Raw genomic sequence first — 25,743 nt, 5'->3', positions numbered from 1 at the left:
AGCAATAATACTATTTCATAGGAAAACTATTTTTAAAACTACATGTATGTTTGAAGACATTCAGAATGTACTTGCTAAATAATTTTAGTCCTTTAAGAAGATATTTATAACTTAATTTTACACATTTATTTCAAAGTACACTCATCAGCTTCTATTGTGCTTTTATAAAAATAAACTTTAATTCAAAGGAATTAAAAAATTTCAAGTTTAAAGTTGTGAGACTGAACATAAAATACTTCAAATAAGAACTTTAAAATCACCCTTGTTCATTCTGCTGAGAAGTATCATTACAACAATAAGTTAAAATCAGTTTTGAATCTATTATTTTCCCTATTTTAACTTCTCCCTCTCTTTTGCAATTTCCTTAACTATGTGTTCCTTCCCTACAATGAAATTAAACATGGGAAGCATGCCAAAAGTACAATAAAGGGTAACTAATCATTACTGTACAAGTCTGACAGAATGCTAATAACTAAGATAAGAACACTGATTGGCTGTTTTACCACTCCAAGAGATGAAAATATTTTATATACTCTTAGTCTAGTGCTAATTTAAAGATGCTTAATTATATGACAAAATTTCCCAGGATATCAAATGACATTTTTTTTTCCCTGACAGAAACAATTATCACCACCAAAGCTCAAATATCCAACATACACACACACACAGAGACACACACACACAGACATACACCCACCCTACACACAGAGGAAAAAAAAACTACCAAAAACTTCAAAACACTCAGAACAACAACAAAAAACCAAACGTAATCCACAAACACTCATATTAATTTTTTTGTGTTTTTGTCATTTTCAATGTGTTATCTCCATAGATACTTATCATGGTTGCTATATTTGAATGAATGAATGAATGAGTGACTGAATGAGCAAAATTGACCTTCGTCACACAATCATCATCTAAAGTATCTTAAAGACTCCAGAAATAGTACTGAGCATGGTGGAAAACTGATGTGAGTCTTGTATAGTTTATGCTACTACAAAACAGACAGCCATGTATCTGTGTTTTCTGATGAGAGGATACAGCCAAGTGCTTTTCATGAAAAGGGTCAGGGAACTATCTTTGTGCTGTTAGTAGGGGCGGCCAGAGTTTCCAGCACACCAAGCAGGTGCCTTCCTCTGAGCTGCTCTCTTAGAACTTCTATTGCATTGACAAACTGAATATTTTAACTCTTGACAAATCTCTCTATTTAGATTATCAATTCTTAAGGGGTTGTGGTAAAGATCCATAGACAATGCCTCATCAGTAGCTGCAACCACAATGTAGCTGCAGGGAAAACATGAAGATTCACCTGTAGCTTCAGATCTATCATCAAAAGCAACAACTTCTCCATGTGTAACCAAGCTACTACTGAAGTATTTAGTTTACAATAACATGATGAACAATGAAAACACAACAAGCATGTACAGCATGTCTAACACTATTAGAGAAAGAGGTTTCCCTACAATATTTATACAGATTCAAGATATCATAGTAATAACATAAAGATACATAATATTTTGTTATTAACATAATAAAAACAACTTATGTTTAATAATCATCTGTTAAAAATCTGTAAAGGAAACCTGAGTTAACCTATCATGTTTATTAAAAATAAATTCTACTGCCCAGTGAGTAGAAATTCTCTTGTTTTTTATGCCTCAATTTTTAGTCATAGCAGTGAGATATGTTGCATTACTATATATATATATATATATATATATATATATATATATATAATGTAACTCAATGATATTTTAGTCCATTTATCATTTGCTGGAATGGTCTAGGTACATTAGAACAAAAACATATGTGTAGTTTCAATAATTAGCTATTAAAAATAATTTTCCAAGTGAGAATCAATATTCATTCAACTCACATTTACTAATCATCTCTCTAGGAAAAAAACAGGTGTTATACAAATAAGTTCTTGCTTATATTAATATTACATTATTATAAAGTCACATGAAGTCTGGTCTTGCCTTCATATAAGATACTTAAGATCACATGAAATTAAGACTGAGATAATAAAATCCTTTGGGTGGAAAAAAAAAAAAAAGACTGTTGATCACAATGATACACATCTATAATTCCAGTATAGCAGAGGACTGCTTCCAGGTCCAGAGTGAAAAGAGGACCAGTGAAGTTTCATCACTCATTTACTTAATGAATAATTAGAATGGTAGAAACTAGAACCTGATTAAAAGTACAAATTAAAATTATGTAAAAGATTAAAAGAGGAATATATTAACTCATGAATATAAGAAATGTACAGAATATTTAGAAGAAAATAGGAAAAGCTCTTAAGAGAGGCCAAGATCAGTAAGACTGAAGGCTAAGGGAGATGACAAATTAAAATTATTGAAACTCATCAAGATTTAAACCCTGTATTTTCAAAAGACTATTAAGAAAAGGGATGACACAGACTGAAAGAACATTGTTAAATAAATATAAAGAAATTTACAAATTGACGATAAGATTAATCCACAAAAATGGACAAAAAACAAGAAGACATTCAAATAGCCAAATGAGCACATAAAACGATGGCCAGTATCATTAGCGGTGACGGAAATGAAAATTGAAGACACGATATCTTCCATTTCTCCACTGGATAAGGAAGACAACACGTCTTACCTGGATCAGATGTGTTGGCATTGTGATGATACAGGCTGATAGTGAAGCTCTTAGAAGACCACGAAGAACATAGAGGAACTTGGTAAGCCTGTGACTGTTGTTACAGTTTTCTGTGCAGCAAATGTCATCTCCCCATAATGGTGAACCAAAGCTCTGAATTCCTATTCTTAAAATGTTTTTCTGTTTTTTCTAAAAGATAGTAAGAGGAGAGGAGGTAAATACATAGGCACTGTATAGCACTTCTTTATCAACTAGTTCTTACCTAAACTCAGTGTCAAGAAGACAATAGATGTGCTACAAACTGATGCGATCTTAGTAAGAAGTATATAGAACATACTCTAGATTTCAAGAGTATAAAAGAAAGAAAGCAGGACAGATCCAGTCTGTTACACCAATAGTCTCAGCTACTCAGGACACTGGGGCAGTCCCATTGACTGAGTGTAGGTGATCAACACCAGCTCAGCAACACAGCAAATCACTGTCTATCAACAAATGGAGAGTATTTATTTTAATTTTTTGAAAATTTGTAGGTCATGACAATAATAAAATTTGAATTTTGTCTAAAATTTGAGATGATATGCTAATAATTCTGTTTGAGATGGTTAAAACAACATATGTGATGTGGTGCTTGCCTGTATTTCTAGCATTTGAGAGGTAGAGGCACAGGATCACCCTAAGTTCTATAAAACAAGAGCCAGGTCAGCCAGGTGTATAGAGTGAGACTTTGTCTCTGAAAGCAAACAAGAAAGCAAACAAACAAAAAATCCAAACAATAATAGTAGCAAAACCCCAAAATAATATTACATGTCAGAGGTGATGGTAGAGAAAAAGGTTAATTTAAAACCTTAAAAATACATTCCTAGCATTATAAAATTCCACACCATGAAGTCCATATTTCTCTTTCTATCACCTGCTGTGTGAGCTTTTGTTCAGAATGTTAATAACTTAAAACTTTTTGGCTTTATACTTTATATTTGCCTCTTTTCCATCAAGTTGTTTTTAATGACCTAATTTAAGTTCAGGTTAACACTTAGCAAATGACTTTTAAAGACTACTGGCTTTATGGTTAAAATAATAGTGCCCATTATTGTTGTTGTTATTATTATTATTATTGGAAGAAAACACTTTAAAAAGGCAAGGATATTTGTCAGTATGTATTTGACAACATATGTTTACAAGTTCTGCTGTTTGGCTTATTTTAACTGAACGAATGTTTTGTAAACACTTTCCTTAGTAATCTAGCAATATTTTGGGGTACAAGAAAGGTGTGCACAAAACATGGAATATCCAAATATTTAGAAGATCATTATTACATCTGTAATGGAATAAATAAAGTATTATTTCTTAAAGCCATGCTTTCAGATACGTGCCAGTTTAAATGCACTTTCTGAGGAAACAGGGCCCTAAAATGTATCACTCATTATTATCATAAAGTAGCACTAAAAATTATTAAACAATGATTATTACTCAATCTAGTAAATCAATTTTCCCAAAAGAGAAGACAAAAATTGAATCCTTGTATTCCCTTTACAAACATAATTTACTGACAAAGGGCAATAGTGTAAAAGAATCTAAGCATTTGAGGAGTTTAGACTATGAAGAAGGTGCAGGACACAGAATCCCATATCAACTTCTTGGTACCTGGGGGCTCATTCTAGAGAATTTTTGGATTCCAAAAACCTATGTATATTCAAGTCCTTTATATACAACAATGAAGTAATTGCATATAATATACATATCTACCTGTTTACTTTAAGTCATCCTTGGGTTAACAAATTATAATACACAATACAATATAAATGAAATTATAAAGGTAATAGTTATATTGAATTGTGTAGAGACCAAGGATGAGAAAAAAATGTATATATTAACTACAAATGAAAGTTTTTAGCTTTTAATATGTTATGATCTTGGTCCATAAAAAGTATTTAATTGTATTTGTATATCACCCACAAAAATGAGGCGAAAATATGCATGGGGCAGATATCAAAAGCACAAATATTGGGGGGGGGAGCGGTATAGAGAGGATTCAGCGGTTTAGAGTATGTGCTGTTCTTGCACCTTCTCCTCCCAGGACCTGCATGCATAGCTCCCAACCAGCTGTAATTCCAGCTACAGGAGATCTGATGCCTTCTTTGGGCTTCCGAGGGCACCAGTCTCTCTCTCTCTCTCTCTCTCACACACACACTCACTCACACACACACACACACTCACTCACACACACACACACACACACGCACGCACACACGCACACATGCATATACATACAGTAAAATAAGATAAACCTTACTACAATTATTTAAAAGAGGAAGTACAAGTATATTTCCGGCAAATTTATGTACAGTATCTGTGAAAAAAAAGTGAGACAGCACTTCGTTTTCTTATTACTAAGAACTTAAATTTAAGTAAATTGGTAAAAAAGTAAGGCCTGTTTTGTTACTTCTAAACTTGTTATCTCATGGAAACAGGCCTAAGTTAGTTTCTCAATAGACAGAAAATGGGGAAACAGAAATAGGGAATAAAAGCTGAAGACATGATTAGTGGCACAGTACTGGCTTAGTATGTGCAATGCCCTGGGTTCAAGTCCTAGCACTGCCCTGCCAAGAAAATAGAACCTTACCAAAATAAACGACCAATGAAAAGACAGATAAAATAGAAATAGGAGAGTGAAATGTGAAGAGAAAGGAAGCAGTGTTTAGAACCTAGAGATCACTAGTCTTTTAACACATGGTCCCTACTGCCTATTATTGTAACAGAAAGAACATGCTAAATGTTTAAAATGCTTTTAGACATGAAGTAAGAAGTTATATATAGTGACTCTGACATGTACTAGCATATACACATAGAAGGAATGGAAACACTATATCAAATAATGAATGAATGGTAAGATCTTTAAGTGCTTAGTACACACCATAGAAATGAATATAACACTTCAACATAAAGAATATATTTTCATAAATATAATGGTACTTGTAGAACCAAAAGCTGAATCTCTTGTGTTAGATAAAAAAGCTTTATCTCAGATGTTAGTTTGTGAAGTACAAAATGTAGCTGATAGTTACACAGATTTATTCCCATAACATCTAATGTTTAATCTAATATGCCAAGTAAAATATCAATGTTGAAATGATATTATGAAGCAATATTTAAATGTTTCCACCCAAATATATTTATAGATGAGCTACACAATTTAACTTAATACCAAGGTTAATTACAGACTATAAAAATAGATAATAGTCTTTTCTTTATAAAGTATATTTTAACTGTTTTATTCAAATAGTTCAATTTATTTAAAAGGCCACTGAAGATAAAATTTCCCTTTAAAAATTAGGATTGAGTTCACTATCAGAATATTATTTTGACCCAAGAACACTACTGCTTAAAAGGAGCCCCTTATTGACTATTTGCCTTTCCTGATCTTGTCTGCAGTTTCTGAGACAGATGTATACACCAGGGAATGTACCAAGCAACACACTTCATCAGTTAATAACTTAGCAACTATACTGTAGTTCTAATAAATAGGAAGTTTACTTTTATAATGACTTATTAGTAGGTTTAAGTTTAATTTGAAAATTTTAAGCATTATTGGTATTCACTATAAAAAGTTTACCTCAAATCTGTCTGGTCTTTATGGAAGTCACTGTTATACATCAGGGAATCTAATGTGCTCCATTTTATGTTCTATCAATTTTCAAGAATAAATCAATTGTTTCTTGAAAGTGGTGTGCTTTTTCCACATCCAAATAGACAAGGGAACAATCTTCATTTCTTAGGAGGTTTGTTTTTAAGGAGCTTATGCATATATTCTTTGGCAAAGAGTAAAGTGATTCCCGTTACTTTCTTGTGCCTTATAAATTTCTTGCTTTCAGAAGAAGTGTCATCATTCTGCAAGAGCAGCAGCATTGCACACTGCACCATAGGAACTGTTATAACATGCCTGTTTCCATAGCTACCACTGCAAGTAGGGAAAGGTGTCTGTCAGGGACCAATTTGCCTCTCCAGATGCACACTGGCACCAAAAGAAGACATGGCCCCCATAAATCTCAGCTAGGAACAAAAATTGCAGTAATAAGGAATGAAGAAAAACTGCATTAAATACCAGTGGTCAACACAAAAACTATGGGAAACACTAAATGCTATCTATAAAGAAATGCTTTCCAGATATACATAAATATTTTAAGCTTGATAATAAACTGGCAATCAAAATCAGTTTAAAAATTGTTTATTTTTCTATGGAGAAATTGTTACTAATAGCAAGTAAATTGATAAAAAATTTAAAATCTATGAATTAACAGCCAATGTAGATAAAAATGCCAAAAATTAGTTTCTAGGTTCTTTGTTTTCATTAACATAACTGCTGTGGAGATACATTTGTTAAAATAACATACACATCTTTAAGTAATACAATGATACAAATCTTTAAGTGTCAAATGCAGTTCAAATCACTGAGAAAAATCTTTGGAAGGCATGATGCTTAACAATAAAATTTCTTCATTTGTTTAAATTACACTAAGTGGAACATCTTCAGAACTGAGAATTTGGAGAAAATATAAAATTAGAGGTACAGAGAACAGCTATGCTATAAAATATAGCAAAAATATATCTTTTATTCAATGAAGCAATTCAAAATGTAATGTAACAAGGTATAAAATCTTGTGATAATGCTTACACATAAGGTAATTTGGAATTAAGACGTGAATAACAGCAAATGAACATTTTTAATAGAAAAATATGAACCTTGTAATGTTAGAAGTAATTAAAAAGCATAACTAGTTATTAATCTTAGAGGCTATAAATAGGTATTTAAAGACAATCAGCACTGAGAAAGCATGTGATTGTTTTGTGTGAATCTTGAGAACTAAGTAAAAACTGATATATACGAATACTTCCTATCCATTCACACTGTTTGTGAAAACAGGGTGCACATTATTGATTTTTCCAGGCTCTCCCAGCATGTCCCAGAGATTTGAAAACAACATTCTATATACACATGACTAAAGAAGGCTTTGAAGTACTCGTACCTGGGGATTAGATCCATCAAATCCTTCAGTATAAATGATGCTCTGGATGAACTGAAGCAGCTTCATATAGTCTCCAGACAAAGAACTGTTGGTAAGGAGGGTTCAAATACATAAATGGGCTTACAACACAGGAAGTAAACAATTAAAAATATGAATTTATTGAAGTATTTAAAAAGACAATGCATCAAATGAATATCAGACAATCTAAAATATGAAGCCAATGTGAAAAAGGGAATAAGTTACATCATATATTAAATTCCTTAGTTTTTGACATTATGGGAGGATAAAAATCTGTGGAGACTGAGATGACTTAATTATGTCAGGCTTAGTTACCTCCAAGAAAATTAATGATTTAATGAAGCAACCTAAAAGATGAAGCCACCATAGCTTTTCAGGAGTAATCATACATAATTAACACATAGTTAATGAACTGCTAAGCCACACACTCCCAAATCAACATCCTGATCACCTGAGCTCATCTTCCATCAAAGTTTTAATTTTCTTAGAACTGCTAAAATAACTTAATAACTTAATAATTTTAGGACACACAAAGACAAACAGCATAATCTAAATTTATTGTTTACCTACTTCCTTTGTTAAAAGAAGATGCAAAAATAAATGCATGGATTTAAGAGGGCATCTAAACTATTTCACATATCATGCATGCATTGTTTATTAATTTAAAAACAGTAAAATGAATTTTTAAAGTGCACTTGGGACTTAAAAAGAACACCTTAGATATATCCCTTGTAAATGTGGTGAGATGTTTCAGGGAAAACTTAAAAAGAATGAAGAAAACTTGAGGGAAGTTAAGAGTGCAGCAGCCCATTTGCTTAGTCTGCAACACCAATAGAAGTCGATTCAGCAAAAATACATGTGCATCTCAGTATATTTGCGTGCTCCTGAACAGCGGCTGCTGATTCCAAAGTCCCCATCTTGCAGAAACAGAGTGAGCAGGAGAAAAGAAAACTTTTCTCTACAAAACAAATGTGACTCCAGGAGTTGAAGGGCTTCAAAATGTGGGTATGTTTTATGTAGTTACTGCTCCCTTTCAGGGACAGCACAGGCTATGTTGACATAATTTTCTACTGTTATGTGAAGAACCTGTCTATAAATACTGTGGAGGGGTGAGCCTGTGAGAGTGCCCTGCCTTAATACATACTTGTTGTGGCTGGCTCAACTTTTATTATGTGAATGCAATGGATGTAATTTCCATCTGGGTAAATTAACTTTATACAGGGGGGGGCTAGATCTGCTCCAAGATCCCAGATTATGAAATACATTACAGCTACCAATCTGATGAGTCTCACTATGGGTTGAAGGAGAACATATAAATACCCAGCCCCTCCTGATGCATTAACAGAGCCTCTAAATGTCCTCCAAATTCATCCATGTTGTAGAATACAGGATCTTTTTCAAGATTAAGTAGTATTCTGCTGCATGTTAGTATATATTCCATATTTTCTTCATTTACCTATTGATAATAGAGGCTGATTCTGTATCTTGGCTGTAATGAACACAGAATACAGTTATCCCTTCAATACACTGAATTTATTTCCTTAGTTGTGAGTGCATGCATAGCGCTAGTAGATACAATATTTGTATTTTGAATTTTGTGCTGAACTGTCATACTGTTTTCTATGATTATACTAATTTATACATCTACCAACAGTGTACAAAGATTTCTCTTTTTTTATATTTTTACCAGTTTATCTTGGTAACAATCATTATAATAGTTGTAAGGCAACATCTTGGGTTTTAATATACATAATGATACAGAAATGATTTTTATATATAATATACATAATACTCTAATGATTAGTGATATTTGAGGGTTTCCTCCCATAGATCTGTTGTCTACTTGTATGCCTTTATTTTTTAAGAAAAATGTCTACTGAGATACTTAACCTATTTTTAAAATCAACCTTCTTTGTCACTGAATTGTTTGTGTCCATAAAGATTTGAGGTATTAAGCTCTCTCTCACATGTTCTCTCTCTCTCTCTTTCTCTCTCTCTCTCTCTCTCATTTACCCCTCATTCCGTAGATTGTCTCTTGATCATGTTCAATGTTTCATTTTGGAGAATGAAAGTGAAGACATAAAACCAATATATGTGAATCACTTTACTTATTTATCATCAACATAAAATAATCCACTAGCTAAAGATGCTGAGAACTTTTTAACTAATAAAATAAAATATTTTAATTAATTGAAGTTCTTAGTAAAAATTTTGCCAAAATAAAATTACAAAATACATTTATGTATAATAAGTGCTAATATTAATTTCTGAATGAATGATTTAAAATGGGATTTGTTCCTTACTAAAACACTAAGCACTATTAGTTACCTCACATTGCTATTCAATATTTATAAAAAAAATGTATATTGATAAAAATAAATATCTTCTATTTCCATTGGAAATTTTGAATTTATTATTGATTTTTCAATGTTGAGAAATGTTATTCTCTCTCTGTGTGTGTGTGTGTGTGTGTGTGTGTGTGTGTGTGTGCATGTGTCTAGTAATAGGAGTTTACAAGAAAGAAATTTGTCTACAAATAAGACCCTGGCTTTGTTATTATTGTTTACAAACATTTTAAAATCTATATGTATATGTGTATATGTTTGACCCAGTTCAGGAATGTGTGTGTCACAGTGAGTGCATGGAGCTCAGAAGACAACCTTACCCACTGAGCCATGTCCCCAGCCTCTGTTTCCAAACATTTAACAAAGTTTTGACTACCTACTTTTAAAAGTTATTTACTTTTATTTTATGTACATTGGTGTTTTTGTCTGCATGTATGTCTGTGTGAGGGTGTCAGATCCCCTGTAACTGGAGTTACAGACAGTTGTGACCTGCTATGTGAATGCTGGGAATTGAACCTGGGTCCTCTGGAAGAACTGCCAGTGCTCTTAACTATAAGCCAGCTCTCCAGCTTCATGGCAGCCCATTTTAAACCACACATGCTATTCTGCTTTATTCTTAGAACTTTCAACAATTTTTATATTAAAATGAGCTAACCAGTTCTATGTGCTTAAAGCTATCACAATATACAGAAATCTAAAGCATACAAATAGTTATTTAAACAAATTTCTATGATTTTTTTTGAAGTGTTTGCCTAAATGTGCATGCCTATGCTTGAGGAGATCAGAGAGTAGCACTGGATTCTCTGGCATTGAAGATTTATTTTTGGTTTTACAAAGAAAAGAAAATCTTGGGCAATAAGAAAAAGATAAATTTTTATCTTTAAAGAAGAACATTTTTTGTCTGTTAAGAGAAAAATAGAAAATTTCTATTCTACTCTATTCCTACAAATAGAAAATAGAGTATGGAATCACAATAAGAAGTTGATAAATGAAAATGTTACAGGCATAAAGTAGACTCTTGGCATTTACACTGTTTAAGAAGTCTACCTGATTTAATAAAGTGCTTGGCACACAGTAGATACTGAAGAGACTTTGGTGTCACAGCATTTGGTGGATACCTTGTGATATGAGTACAGTCATTATCCTCATTTTGTGGTCGGGAAAATTAAGCGTTATTATAGGATAAATGACTTGTCCAAGGTTACATATCATTAAGTGAGAGAAAAGGCATATAAAATGAATATATTTGCTGGGCATGGTGGTGCATACCTTTAAACCCAGCACTTGAGAGGCTGAGGCAGGCAGACCTCTGTTGAGTTTGAGGCTAGTCTCCTCTACATAGTGAGTTTCAAGGTGACCAGAATTATATAATAAGAGCATGTCTCAACACAAATAAATCAGAATAAGAAAACCCTGAAAACATTCTAAAGCTGCGATAATTTGCTCTTCCAACGAAACTATGGTAAAGCCTCTGAATGGGGAACATGGGGGTTAGTTAAGATGTTTACACACATTGCTATGGTTCACAGGAACTTTGAGTATGTTTCATTCCACACATTAAATGAAGCACTTCAGGATGCAGTTGCAGGGGGAGACCTTTTACCTGTACCATGAAAGGTGCATTGGTTATACTTACCTTGGGAGTGGAATAAAATAAGGGATACTGGTTGATAACTGAGCACCACCACATGCACAGCAGAAAAATGCCAAGGCCTGGTAACTAGCTGTGGCTTGACCTGTGCCAACATCTCAGCCCAAGGTGGGACAAAGGCAATGTCTTTAAATTTTCTCTTGTCTCTCTTATCCACTATGATTTTAAATTATATGGCTCAAAAATCTTTTTTTTCATTAATTTGCTAGGATTTTAAAAATATGAAACTTTGGTCACTTGAATATTTGTTTAACAATCTGATAGAGATATTTGAGAAAAAAACAGAGCCTTATAGAAAATTAAGACTATCATTCTCAAAACATATCACCCATAATTATAATTAATTAAAATACAGATAAAGCACCCTTTGACATTATTTTGAAAACCAATGGAAAATAAAATTTATCTTACCAAAAGTCTATTTGCATGTATATTTCAAGGATTCAACTTTGACAAGTAGTAAGAAACACTTTATAAGGCAATAGGCACAATACATGTTTCAACTAATTGTATAAAATACTTTGCTAAGCTAAAAGTCTATTAGCATATAATTTACATGTGATTCCAGAGATTGTGAAGTCTTTTCACAAGTAATTTTCAAGTTAAAAATTTCATTAGGATTACCCTGAAGGCTGTCATTTACTGACTCTCCTTGTCATGCCTTTCACCTAACATTGATTTGGAGCCTAACTATGGAAGCTTTAGAAAAAAGGAAGACACAGAATCTAAAAATACTTCAAGAGTGTGAAGAAGATCAACGACCAGCAAGACCTGGACCACACTTAGAAAAATACTTCACACCATGGCTAAGCAAACCTCTTTTGGCACGGAGAGTGTTAAGTGAAGATATGGTCTTTATGAAAAAAAAATTCAGACTGACATTGCACTGCCTTCTGTCAGTAACTTTGATAAATTATTAGATTATATCCTGTACAGGCTCTAACAGTTGTGTGGGGTACCCAACCCTGGGCCATCACACACTTTCCTGATCTTCTCCATTTATTCACCCTACCTAGACTGTTTCCTTTCACCCTCATACATCAGTAGTCAGTGCCATTATCAAATAATCATCTCTTTACAATTTCAGCTTCATGCACTCTCCTCTCTCGCTACTTTCAATCATCCTGCACCATCATTTACTGTGGACAGCTTTACCTTATTGTGATACACTTGGTAGCATCTTTGTTAATTAACTATCGTGTTCCATAGTCATTCCACATCTTCATGTTTTTCTTTTTTCTTTTCTTTTTCTTTTCTTTCTTTCTTTCTTTTTTTTTTTTTTTTAACAACTTTCTCATTTTCATAACAAAGTTTCTTAGGAAAACTATTCTGGTTAATCTAACTTTTTATGGACTCTCCTTCTACCTCAATGCATCTAAAAATGGGCAGAGAAAGGTTCACTCACTGGACAACTCTGACTTGAAGTTTATAACTATAAATTCCAAGATACTACTGAAGTAGCTTGGCAATCTGACTATATACTCTCACTCTCCTAAAGGACAACTTCACTTCTTCTCCATTTTTACTCAAACTTCCATTATCTTTTCTTTCATCATACTCACAACTTGAAAACAGAAACAATCAAAAGATGTACCTAGTACTACGTATAGCCAGAAGACCCTCTCTCTACTATATGTATCTACCCACCTGCTATAGTTTGGATATTTCTGTCTCTCCAGATTCCTATTTTGACTTTGACATACAATAATGTTAAAAGGTGGGATCTTTAGGAGGTGACTGGGTCATGAGGATTAAGGCCTCATGAATGGGATCAGTACTCTTATAAAAAAGACGTAAAGGAGGCTGCCCCCTTCTGCCATGTGAATTGATTGACAATTCTGGCATCTGTCTATGGAGAAAATCTTCACTAAAATGCAATCCTGCCAGAACCTGTGTTTGGACTTGCAGATCCTCACCATGATGAGAAGACTTCTTGGTTCAAGCTTCTTGGTTTATGATATATGGATTATAAAAAACCCAAAGGGAACAGGTCCCACCCATTACCACCTGCACCACACGCACAGTCCTTAGGCATGTGGCCACATCAACCATCTACCTCTCCTGAGCTGTGCACACATCCGATCCTCTCAGGCTCCACTCTAGTGGCTCAGTGCTCTCCCACATCATTAACTCCTCCTTTCTACTTGTTTCATGTCAGTAAACACACCTTCTCTTCCTTCAACAAGAATACCTCTTGTCATATCTTTTCTGTCAGATATTACTGCCTTTGTACCCAAGGACCTTGAATTTTGTAATATTTGATATTTGTAGTCAATTCTCTCTTTACATTTGTACCTAAATCCAATGAAGCTTTACCACCATCATCCAATCAAGATAGTTTTTATCATGGTGACTAATGATCTTTATGCAGCAATTTTAAGATGTAATATATATGAATATATTTGATATGTGTATCTTTGGTAACCTGTCAGTTTATGATAAATTCACAGAAATGGAATAATAGTAAAAAGATGATAGTCTAACTTTTGATTCCTTTTCCTAAGATTGTTTCAATAACTTTTATTCTCACAGCTGAGTGGCTGTTTTTCCATATCACAGCTATTTTAAATACCAGACAGTTGAAAAGTGCAATCTCTGATGTGAGCTAGCATATTTCTGAATCAGTAAGACTTGTTGACTGTGATTGTATCGTCTGAGGGTAACAGAACTATATTTTTAATATAGTTTTATTTGTCCATTTTTGCTTTAATTATATTTACATTTCAGCATATATGTAAGTCATAGCTTAGACTCTTTCCTCAATATTTTGGAGATGTGGACAGTGTCTTCTTCACTCCCAACTGCTATTACCTTCCCTATATCTTTCTCACATATCAATAGCAATTGATTTCAACTCTTTTTCTTTAGCTCACAGTTCATAGATTATCACTTTGTTCACTAGTTTTGATTTTATAAGTTTCTTTTGCTGTTTGGCTTTGTTGACTTCACCTGAAAAAACTTCAGCTCTGCTTGCAAATACCCAAGAATCTTAGTGCAGGCATAAGAGAGACTCAGCACCTGGTAGTCCTCACCACACAGTAAAGCCTGCTAGTTCATTGGTTTTGGAGTCTCTGGCTTACACACTTGTGAGAAAAGAAACTTGGTTTTTATCCATCACCCAACCTCACATATTTCGTTATAATAGCACAGACATACCAGTTTCAGAGGGATTTCAGTTTATCAGGGCAGGAAGGTATGGTAGATTTCACAGTGACAAGAATTTATGGCAGAGAGCAAACTGTAGAACTGGAACCAGGGCTCTAACCTCTGAGATCTACTCCTAGTAACTTAACCTCCACCAGGCAGACCCTGCTTTTTTAACAGCTCCAAAGCCTTCAAAATAGTTCCACAAGCTAGGGACCAAGTGAAGGCTATTTCAGATTCAAACCATAACAAAGACCCCATAGCTAAATAATTTGATATTGGGGTGAGGGCCTAAACATGCAAGTTTGGGTATGATGCTAAGATTCAGCAGTGTGGTGATTTGAATTAGGACTGATTACATATTGCAGTTATTTGAACACTTGGTTCCAGGTGGTGGGACTGTTTGGAGAATTCAGGGAACAGTCATGATGGAAGAGCTGTGTCACTAGGGGTGGGCCTGCAGATTAAAAGCCCTGGCCACTTCCAGTTCACCCCCTCTTCTTTGTGCTTCTAGTTGAAGATATGAGCTCTTAGCTTCTTATACCAGCCATGAGGCCTGCCCATTGCTGCCATGCTTACTGCCATGATGGACTCTTATCTCTCTGGAACTATAAACCAAAGTAAATGCCTTCTTCCATAAATAGCCTTGGTCACGATATTTTGTCACAGGAACAGAAAGGCAATGAATACAGGTGGAAGTAGCAGGTTAGTAGCATGTTAGGTTTGTTGATTGATAGGAAAACTGCTGTCCTAACTGTAGGAGGCAGTATATTTATGTAAGGAAACAAATCTGCTAGCTGTGCTTGGACTACCTGTTGACATATATTAACTCAAAACAATGTCCAATTAAAAAGTAATCAAAATTACAGACTTATTCTCAGCATGAGCTTTTTTAAAATTTTTAATTTCATTTTACATTTCAACTACAGTTCTTCCTCCTACACCTCCTCCTGCCCCTCCCACTGTCTCCTCCCACCCACCTCTCACAGCCTACCCCTAGTCCACTCCTCCTCACAAGTAAGGGCTCCCATGAGGCGTCAACATAGGCTGGCACACTAGGCTGGAGCATGGCCAGGCCTCATTCTCATGCATTAAAGCTGAACATGTATCCCACCAAAGGGAAGAGGCCCCAATAACCTAGCTCATGTACCAGGTTCAGCATGAGCTTTGGTCATCCTTATCTTACCATGTAGTGACATTCAGGACAGTGACTTGTCAAACCTACCCTTTTGGTTTGAAGGTGCTATTACATGTTGTAGGCTACCCTTGAGCTTCTAGTCCTCCCCTCTCACCTGTCCAGTGCTGGGACTGTAGACACCAGCTCTCCAAAGCGATCTCAACAATATTATGATATATGTCAAATTTTTAATGCCTAGCCTCCAATTTGAAAATTTACAGTATATGTATGAACATTTTCTATAGATAAGCTTACCAGTAATTTAAAATTAATTACTGCAAATTTCAAATGACCTTCAGTTTTAGTTGCTACCTAAAAATCTCCACATGTTATCAATAGTGCCTTTTGAAATTATGAAATTATATATTGTATCTCACATATGGTAGTGAGACCCAACTATATCCTCTAGTCTTAATTATAGGAAAAGTATAGACAAGTATAAGGCTTGGCTTTATTGTTTTATAAATGAACCAGTAAAGTTCATGTCAGTGAAATGAGCATATACTTTTCATAAATTAAAATAAATCTCACATGGTAAAGTACCCATATTCAAAATTAATTTAATTACATGTTTAAAGTTTAATTACATTTAATTAAGCATTTAAGTTTAATATGAAATAAATGAATTATCAGTTAACTACTATGAAATGAAATACTGTCTTGGTAATTAAACTCTATAAATTTTCCTATTCTGTGTAAAACTGCTAGCTTTCAAAAAACATTCCAGCAATTATACATTTTAATGACCATTTGACTACATCCTCACAGTTCATCAACATATAGTTTTTTGGTCAGTCAGCTTGGTGAGCTGCATATTTCTGGCAACTTAGAGGTTTTACAAACATGGTTTTGGCTGTTACCTTAATGTACTGGTTGCTGAGATCCTTTAATACAGTTCTTCATGTTTGTGGTGACCCCCAACCATAAAACTGTTTTCACTGCTACTTCAAAACTGTAAAGTTGCTACTGTTATGAATCATAATGTAAATATCTGATATGCGACCCCCATGAAAGAGTAATTTGATCCCAAAGGGGCAGTCACACATAGGGTGAGACCCACTGCCTTTAGTGATTTACAATTTTCAACAACAGTAAAGTTGCCTAGCGCCTCTGACCTCTAGTTCCCATTTTCTACTCAGCTCAAAAAGCTGCTGGTAGAATTAAATTAATTAGGCTCTGGTTAAAAGCCTGACCAGTCCTCCTTCTTAGTCAAATGCCTAAAGTTGGCTTCTTCTTCGCTTTAAGTGAATTTTCTGGCATAAAATGTTTGCTCTTCAAACAGTATAGAATTATTGCCACCATAGATTTCTAAGTTAGAAATAACTTTGAATGCCAGTATTATCACTTTTTTGCGCACATGCTTGTATTTAGTTCAAATACAGTCAAAGTTGGGAACTACTATTAGTTGACATAATGATTCAAAATTAACAATAATAAAAGTAATATAGGTAAATATGTTATTTCTGTTTCTTAGCCCCTAACTTTCATGTGAGGATACTGACTTCACTGATTTCGAGGGAGGATCCCAAGAGCACAGCAGGATGAAGCCAGTTCTAGAACCATGTTCTCATTCCTTCATTAGTACTGTTTTGTCTGCAACCAAAAAATAAAAATGGCAGACACCAACGCCTTCAAAAGGAATGAAGCACAAAGAAAGAAATACAACATGTTATTCCTGGCTCCATCATTCACTGAGACCCTGCAAGATCTGTGTATGTCAGTATTATTTAATTATATAAGAATTATACAGAAATATTTAATTATATAAGGATGACAGGAGGTGATAAATGCAAAGGGCATAGTAGTATACCTAACACATAGTAGAAATTCTTTAGCATAGCCTTAAAATTAAAGAGTACCCACATGACATTTTATGTCTCTGACTATAGATTAGAGAAACTTTAACCAATGAAAAAAACTGAAAAAGACTTAAGTTGACTAATGTTGACTAAATCTGCAGGTATTATTTCTAGAACAGAAGAAAACATTTAAATAATTTAACCACACAACTTTCTGTCTATAAACTCTAATAATTTACTTTTAAATGATTTGTGTGCTAAAGAAAATACAAGCTACAATCTGTTCAGTAGCTTACTGCAGTAAGAACTCAAAGTAAGTTTTCTTAATATCTTAAAAAAACCAATTTTTTAAAATATCAAGTCTGTAACTTTCAGAATTCTGCTTTAATAAATTTTTGTCACTATAAACAGGTTAGGTTGCTTAATAAAGTTCTACCTCTAAACTATCTTGCCACTTAAATTACAGAGTATTTTATTTACAGCATCACTAAAAGCATAATGTCTTAATATAAATGGGATATTAAAAATATAAAGTGAAAAATGTAGTTTGGTTGTCAAGAGTGTTTGCCTTGCATGCCCAAAGCCCTAAGTTCAAGCCCCAGTATTGTATAAAATCAAGTATAGTGGCATATACCATTAACCCCAGCATTCTAGAGACAAGACTAGGAAAATCAGAAATCTCAAGGCCATAATTGGACATATAGTTTGAATTCAGACAGGACTCAATATTAAAAAGAAATGAAAATAAGTAACATATACTTGCTTAACCTTCAGAAGATCACTTTTACTCAAAAGTATTAGCAAGCAGCAGTGCTTTAGATGTTTTTCTTGAATTAATTACATCAAAGAATTTGTGCATTGTGGGTTGAAGCCCTGATTTATAACTGTTTTACATTTTCTGGAAAGTAAAATCAAATGGAATTGTAACTAGCTAGTGTATAATGTGTAATCTATTACATTATAAACCAATAGATTGTGTACAGAACCAGGAAAAACAAAACAAAACAAAACAAAAACCAGCATATGATGAGATATTACAAAATACATGTATAATTTCTTATATATTTGTAGAAAATTAACATTATTGGGCTATACCATTGCATATGAAATCTTCAAAAATGAGGTAAAAACATAATATACTGATACTTGAAGTCTGAATTTGTTGTTACACCAGCTGTTGACTTACCAGGATTCTCCTTTAAGATCTGAAGTTACATGTTCTGGGAGGAAGAATCCATGCCATTTTGAACTTCCTAGTAGCTCTTGAGGAATCCTTTTTGATACATCATAATAGTGACCAAATCGTGAAGATGACACAGGTCCAACCTGTTGGAAAATCATGCTGGTTATTAAAACTACATTATTTTACACTATAATTTCTTTATCTTACATCAAGCTACTGAAGAAAAGGTGATATACGCTTACTGAATTTAAAGACCCATATAATAAATAGCCTTTATTAGCCAAACTATATACAGTGAGGAATTAAACTTTCTACTCTCAAGTTTTTTCAGTGTTAAGTTTATAAAAATTCATATACCTCTTTCATTTTAAAACTATCTTGAACATCTCTTTTTCTAAGTTAAAAATTCAACATATATAATTCTTAATTCATGTATAATAGCTCACATTTTAATGACAAATCAAATAAGGAGTTGCAAGAACTAAATGAAGGTAAGCCAAATTAATTCACTGATTGGAAGCCCCAATAGAAATCAACTATTTAGATGTGTTTAACTGAATTGAAACTAAATGCTCATAGGACAATGTGTACACATGTACAATATTTCTTATAAACTTTAATAAAGCTGATGGTATAAAATGTACCACAGTCCAGATAGGATTAAGGCATGTGTGAGAGTAAAAGGATGCATGGAAACTATGTGAGACCATCAGAAACTTGACAAGATCATTAGTTCATAGTTTTACATTCTTTATTAACAGTTTCTCTAAGAAACCGTCTTTCTCTTAGGAAACTACTAACTATTGGCACTGAATTTATTTACATATGTGAGTAAAAAAATCTATTAACTATTGTTCTGAATGGAATATAGGCTGATTTTAATGAATATATTCCCTGCCCCCATACCCTTTTATATAAAGCTGAACTATTAACAAATTTCACCTGGCAACAGCTTCCCATAAAAGCTCTGGTATGGTCTTTATTATGACCATTCCTGAGTGCTAAGAAACTGTCAAACTTGGGGATGCTCAAAATACATAATGTCTCTGCAGAAACATGAGAACTCCTAGGTTCTTATCTTACAGAATGACATTTTTAAAATTTAGTTAAACATATGTTTGCTTGACACCAGCTATTTGCATTTAAGATTTCAATTATTCATATTCCTAAATTAAATGTCTATAAACATCAAATTATACAGTCACATGAAATAAAACATTCTGAAGTCTAATAGAAGCATTTTTCTTAGATTTGAGTCTGTGGGTGTGACATTTATTTTCTAAATAAAATGAATGTGCATCTCTCCATAAGGTACTATTTATTTTCATTAATGAAAGACATCTATTAGTTGGCTTCAATATAATCTTTTCAATGCAATAATAATATGTGCAGAATTATGGTTCCTAAGACACATTCTCCATTTATTATGATAAGTATTGACAAATAAATTATATGACATTAAAATAAGTTTCTTAAAAATACGTTGTAAAGGTTTTTAAATGTAAAGTTATTAGTCTAAAGCAATTTAAACAAGGTCTGTTCTTTGGCCTATAATTGATTCTTTATCCGGATTATAGTTCAGAATGTTTTTACTGCAATCTCTGCGAGAGCTCATCTTTTTATTGTGTAAGTCCAAGCCCTCTTAATGTTTCAGAAAGGCCTTGACTAACTGAACTTTGATCTGATGTCTTCATTGAGAAAAACACCAGGTTGCCCATTTCAGATGCAAATCCCTCTAAGGCCCAATAGAATTTAGTAAAGACAGCAAAAAAGAAGAAACCAGAAGTTTCCAGGATCCTCTTTGGGAATCCTGGGGCACACTGGTGTCCCTAATCCATGCTACTGCATGGATTAAGGTAGGTGATAACCTTTCCTGATTCAAAAGAATAAGCTGAGTGCCTACAAACTGGGTGGAGACTAGGATTTGGCTATAATAAAACACCATGCAATAAAAGCTTGGTCTATGTCAGAAGCCTCTGAAAAGGCCTCAATGTACCACATTCCCAGGCCTGGTAGGGAAGCTTGCAAAAGCCTACCTGAATCAAATAAGCATGAATAATCTATTTTAGCAGACTGACCATGGGGAGAGAGAAAGAAAGAGAGACTTTTCACTTCTTTTAAGTTTGAGTTAATAAATTTATTAGTGGATTGAAAGTTCTTGAAGTCCCATGCACTCAGAGAAACACACCAAACTACCAAAAAGCAAGGTATGCTTTTTAAGTTGCCGTCACTATTAATGTTTTTAATTATAATATTAGTGTGACAGAATTCCCAGATTTTGGATGAATCAAGGCAGAAAATTGATTTTATGCGGTGACAGTTTACATATAGGACACAAACAATTCATTAAAATGTAAAAATAAAACTGGAAAGTTTTCTTACTATAATTAACTGATTAAGATGTCAAGACCAAACATGACAGTAAAAATCTCGATAAGGTAGATTCAAAGCTTGCATTACTGAAGAAAGATTTCAATCTTTCAATAAAAGGAAAAGAAAACAAAACAAATATATATTTTTATGGGATAAAAAATTTTTCCATTTTTTCTGTCCAAGACACATAATATTAGCAGACAGTCAGATTTTGGAAGTACTGAACTCTTTTCAGACCTAGAAGTTTCCTTTGAAAATGAAAGCTTACTGTTGTTACTCTAACAGTGTTTATCTATAAAGTATCATTGTCATAAAAATCAAATTGCATTCTATATCAACCTATCATGAAAAAGAGGTTCACTTATTTCACATGCTAAAAACATGTTGCTTTAATTTTACATATGACAAGTTTTGTTGCACATCCATAAACTACTTTTAACTTTACCATCTGTGGAATAGAGAAAAATAGATGTAAGTTTTTACTGTGCTAAAAAATGAAATCTGATGGGAGTTGAGGAGGAAAGCTGAGCAACAAAACAACAGCACACTCCAACACCACCACACTACATCCCTACTGTGTTAGGAAGCAACAAACTGCAGAGAAAACACACAAATAGTCTCCATAAGATATGGCTCACCATTGTTAGCAAGTCTTGTTTCTCAGAGTCTGGCATAACAGACAGACAGCAGGAATCTAACCACTCACTAAACCATTCAGAGCCTCAGTTCACTAGAACAGTATTAATCATGATTTTATTATGCTCTCAAAATAATCTATGCAATATTGGTAATTAATATTTTATTAATTTGAACATAATATAAATATCAGTATTGCAAAATTATGATTTATTAGAGAATCAGAAAATTTATCATTGTCTTTTGCTCATGGGAAAAAATTTGTTGCATACTGACATATTCACATGTCTATCAGAATTGTGGATAAACCCCTAATTATAACAAGAATCTGATATGCTGCCATGAATTGTTGTGGACTTGTTGGTACTAGAGTCCTACAATTCTGGGGTGAAATCCAGAATGCACTGCAGGCCAGCAATCTGTAGGGTGAGGAGAGGGCAAGTCCACCTATGATAAAGAATCTGAATCATTGGCGAGACAGGAAGGACTCTTAAAACTAAATATTCTTTAGCTTGAGTGAAACATGTATGCATTACTAAGTGCCTGACTTCTATATTCACATCCTTGTCATTTTTCATATTCCCCAAGTAGATTAGGACTACACTTGCTAGATTTGGTAACAATTTGCATTAAAGAGCATCTCTGATAATCAATATACCTCATTTTGGACTATTTTTACTCCTTTACTCTTAAACCAAAATAGTAGAATTGCATTTTGTTCAAGGAAATACAGAAAGCTAAATGTTTTTGTTTTATTTTTGCACTGGGAATTGCAAAATGATGTATAGACTTAGAAAAAAGTGCTGGCCAAAGATCATTGGTATAGGTTAGTCACTAACATAAATTATTGTGGGACAAAAAAAAGAAAACAAACAAATAAACTGAAGAAGCCAGACATGATTTTTATTTTAAAACTGGAAGCACACACTTGTAAACAGAGGCAAACTTAAATTTGACCACTGATAATAAAATAAAAAGAATGTCTACATATGTAGTATTAATTATAAATTATTACCACTTAATTTACTCACTAATTCATTTTATGGAACATATACTACATATCAATAAAGCAAAACATTTTATTTCCCTTCCCGAGCTCACATCTTATCTTTTTTTTTGGGGGGGGGTAGGTGGGCAAGGTCTCTCTGTAGCTTTGGAGGCTGTCCTGGAATTAGCTCTGTAGACCAGGCTGGCCTTGAACTCACAGAGATCCACCTGTCTATGCCTCTCGAGTGCTGGGATCAAAGGCGTGCACCACCACTGCCTGGCCTGAGCTCATATCTTAAAATAGACACAAGATAAGCACTAAAATGGATGTATGATTCCCAACTTTAAATAATGTCTTGAAGAAAATAAAGCCGTGAAAGAGCAAGTAATATTTCATGTATAGTGAAAAAAGAAACCACTGTAGATAATATAGCATCTCAGCAGGAAAAAAATAGAACACTGAATAAAGAGGAGAATATTCTAAGTCATAATTTACAAAGAAGCATTAGAAGCCCCAGGTAAGACCTGGTGTTGGGCTGGAATATAGCTCAGTGATAATGCTTGCCTAGCAAGTATGAGGCCTTAAGTTCTGTTCTCAACACTGTAAAACAATGACAACAAAAGCAGCAACAGCAACAAATAAAGACCCTGGACACCAGCCCAGGCCTCTATAGGTGCACACACAGTGTGAGGTAAGGACGAATAGAGTCTATTCTTAACAGAAGAGGAGTGAAAGAACATCCCAAATTCATAAAAAAGGAGAAGTGTGAAGGAAAGGAAGGCTGGCACAAGCACAGGTACTAAAAGATCAACTATCCTCTTGCAGAAGAAAATACAGGGAAGCAACCATTGGCAACCAGCCATTACCCCCTGGGTCCATACTCAGAATGGGGTAAGTGGTGGCTGACAAGAAAGAACTGTCCTTTCTTCAGCCAGAGTGCTGTAAGAGACCGGTAGCCACAGAAAGGCTGAGTGGTAGGTGAATAACCACAAGCTGTGAACACCCTGAGCAGAGGGACAGGCAGGGAGGACAGATGCTGGAGCAGAAGTCATGTAAGGCAAACAATGCTGAGAACATCCACAACCACCCTGGGGTGAGGGCAACTACAGAAGACCTGGGAAACACCACCTCTGCCATGGTCTATGCAGCACCATGGAAACACAAGAGGTGTGATGAACCCAGCAGAGCAGACAGAGGCATTTCTCAGGCAAGGACTTTGTGGCATTTGGAAGGGAAACAACCAGGATCCAGTTGGGAAGAGAACAGCCAGCAGCAAAGCTAAGTACATGCAAGGGTGCATCTTTCACATCAGAGCTCAGACACAATACTCTGATCCTCAGCACACCAGAAAAGGCTTCAGAGGTCAGATATGGGTCTCAGACCAGGAACTCTCAGAAACCTGAGTGTGACATAGAGATCCTCTGAGGAGTGAATACCTCCTTTGTAGTCTTGACACTCTGTCTTCTCTCCACCTTCCAGAGGTAGCTACAAAACCCAAATGTTGTGTGGGGAAAATGGTGGCTGTATGTGTGTGTCTAGAAGAAATACTGGCAGATGCTATATTTTCTATTTAGTTTATTTTTTAAATGAAACTTTTATATTTTAATTGCGCAGCTATTCATTTTCAGCTCAGCTCTTGACTGAATAAGCATTTTTGATTGTGCAGTTTGTGTACCTGGTCTGTAATACATGTTTCCATTCTTATTTGTATTTGTTCTCCTTTCCCCCTTCCCACTTCATTTCAGTTTTTAATACCCTCAGATCTAAAGGCCTATAAACTATGTTTACTATGTTTCCCAATACTATCTGATGTACCTCTGCCTGAACCTTATCAGGGACATAACCGAAATACCTAGTATCTGTTACTGTAGATTAACTTAGAATTGTCAGATTCTTGGTTACTATAGTCAGTTTTTGTTCTAAACAGTAGTGAGAACATAACCCAAGCAAAAACAATGCACCAAGAAGACTCACATAAAATAGAAAACAAAACAAAATAACAACAACAAAAACAAAGCAAAACAAAAACTGGAGGACACAAGCATTTCAAAAGATGTATAAAACACAACAACAAAACACATAAATGAGAAACCAAGCCAATAACTTCTACAAGCTCCTGGCTCCCCAGCATCTGAAATGAAGGACAAGAGATAGCTCAAGGGTCAAAAAAGGATTTCAGAATCCCACTTTCAATAGAGTCAAGGACTCACAGAGTAGTCAAATAAGCAGATGAATAAAGCAAAGAAATACGCTGAGAACTTGGGTAAGAGCATTAGCAAAGTAGATAAAAAGATCAGCAATAGGGAAGAGAAATTTAAATTAAAAAGAGAAAGACATTAGGAAGAAAACTGAGATTCTGAAATCAACCAAACAGAAGTGCTGGAAATACATGGGAAAAGACCCAACTTAAAAAAGCACAATTCCAGACAAACAAGATCAAGCAAAGGCATGAGTGTCAGGAATAGGGGCCACAGTAAAATCAATACCATACTCAATAAAGAAAAGAATGAGAGCATGACCATGATGTGTAAGAACTCTGTGATACACACAGGACCAAATCCAAGCAGCCACAGCCCAGAAGGAGCTGAGATTAAAAGCTGCATGAGCTGTTCAATGGCATTACAATAAAATGGTTTTCAAATAGAGAGAAACTGACACTCAAACATTTAGAACCTTAAGTAAACATGACCAGAGAAGACACTTTGACCACAGTTAAGATGTGAAAAATATAAAGTAATAGAATTATTATTAGGGCCAAAGAGAAGGCTCAGAGGGTA

The 25,743-nt window shown here is 34.3% G+C and overlaps 1 protein-coding gene across 1 annotated transcript in view; it reads right to left on the bottom strand.

Moving 5' to 3' along the window:
- Elp4 (elongator acetyltransferase complex subunit 4) overlaps nt 1-25,743 on the bottom strand; it is a 207,963-nt gene that overhangs the window by 125,445 nt on the left and 56,775 nt on the right. The window contains exons 5-7 of the mRNA XM_051184039.1: nt 18,973-19,112; nt 7,653-7,737; nt 2,632-2,820 (exon numbers count right to left, since the gene is read on the bottom strand). Coding sequence (XP_051039996.1) covers nt 2,632-2,820; nt 7,653-7,737; nt 18,973-19,112 — 414 coding nt within the window. The remainder of the gene's footprint in view (nt 1-2,631; nt 2,821-7,652; nt 7,738-18,972; nt 19,113-25,743) is intronic.

This window comes from Phodopus roborovskii, unplaced genomic scaffold (genome assembly GCF_943737965.1).
Source record: "Phodopus roborovskii unplaced genomic scaffold, PHOROB, whole genome shotgun sequence".
In the NCBI taxonomy this organism is placed as follows: domain Eukaryota; kingdom Metazoa; phylum Chordata; class Mammalia; order Rodentia; family Cricetidae; genus Phodopus; species Phodopus roborovskii.
This window is presented reverse-complemented; position numbering and strand designations above follow the sequence as displayed.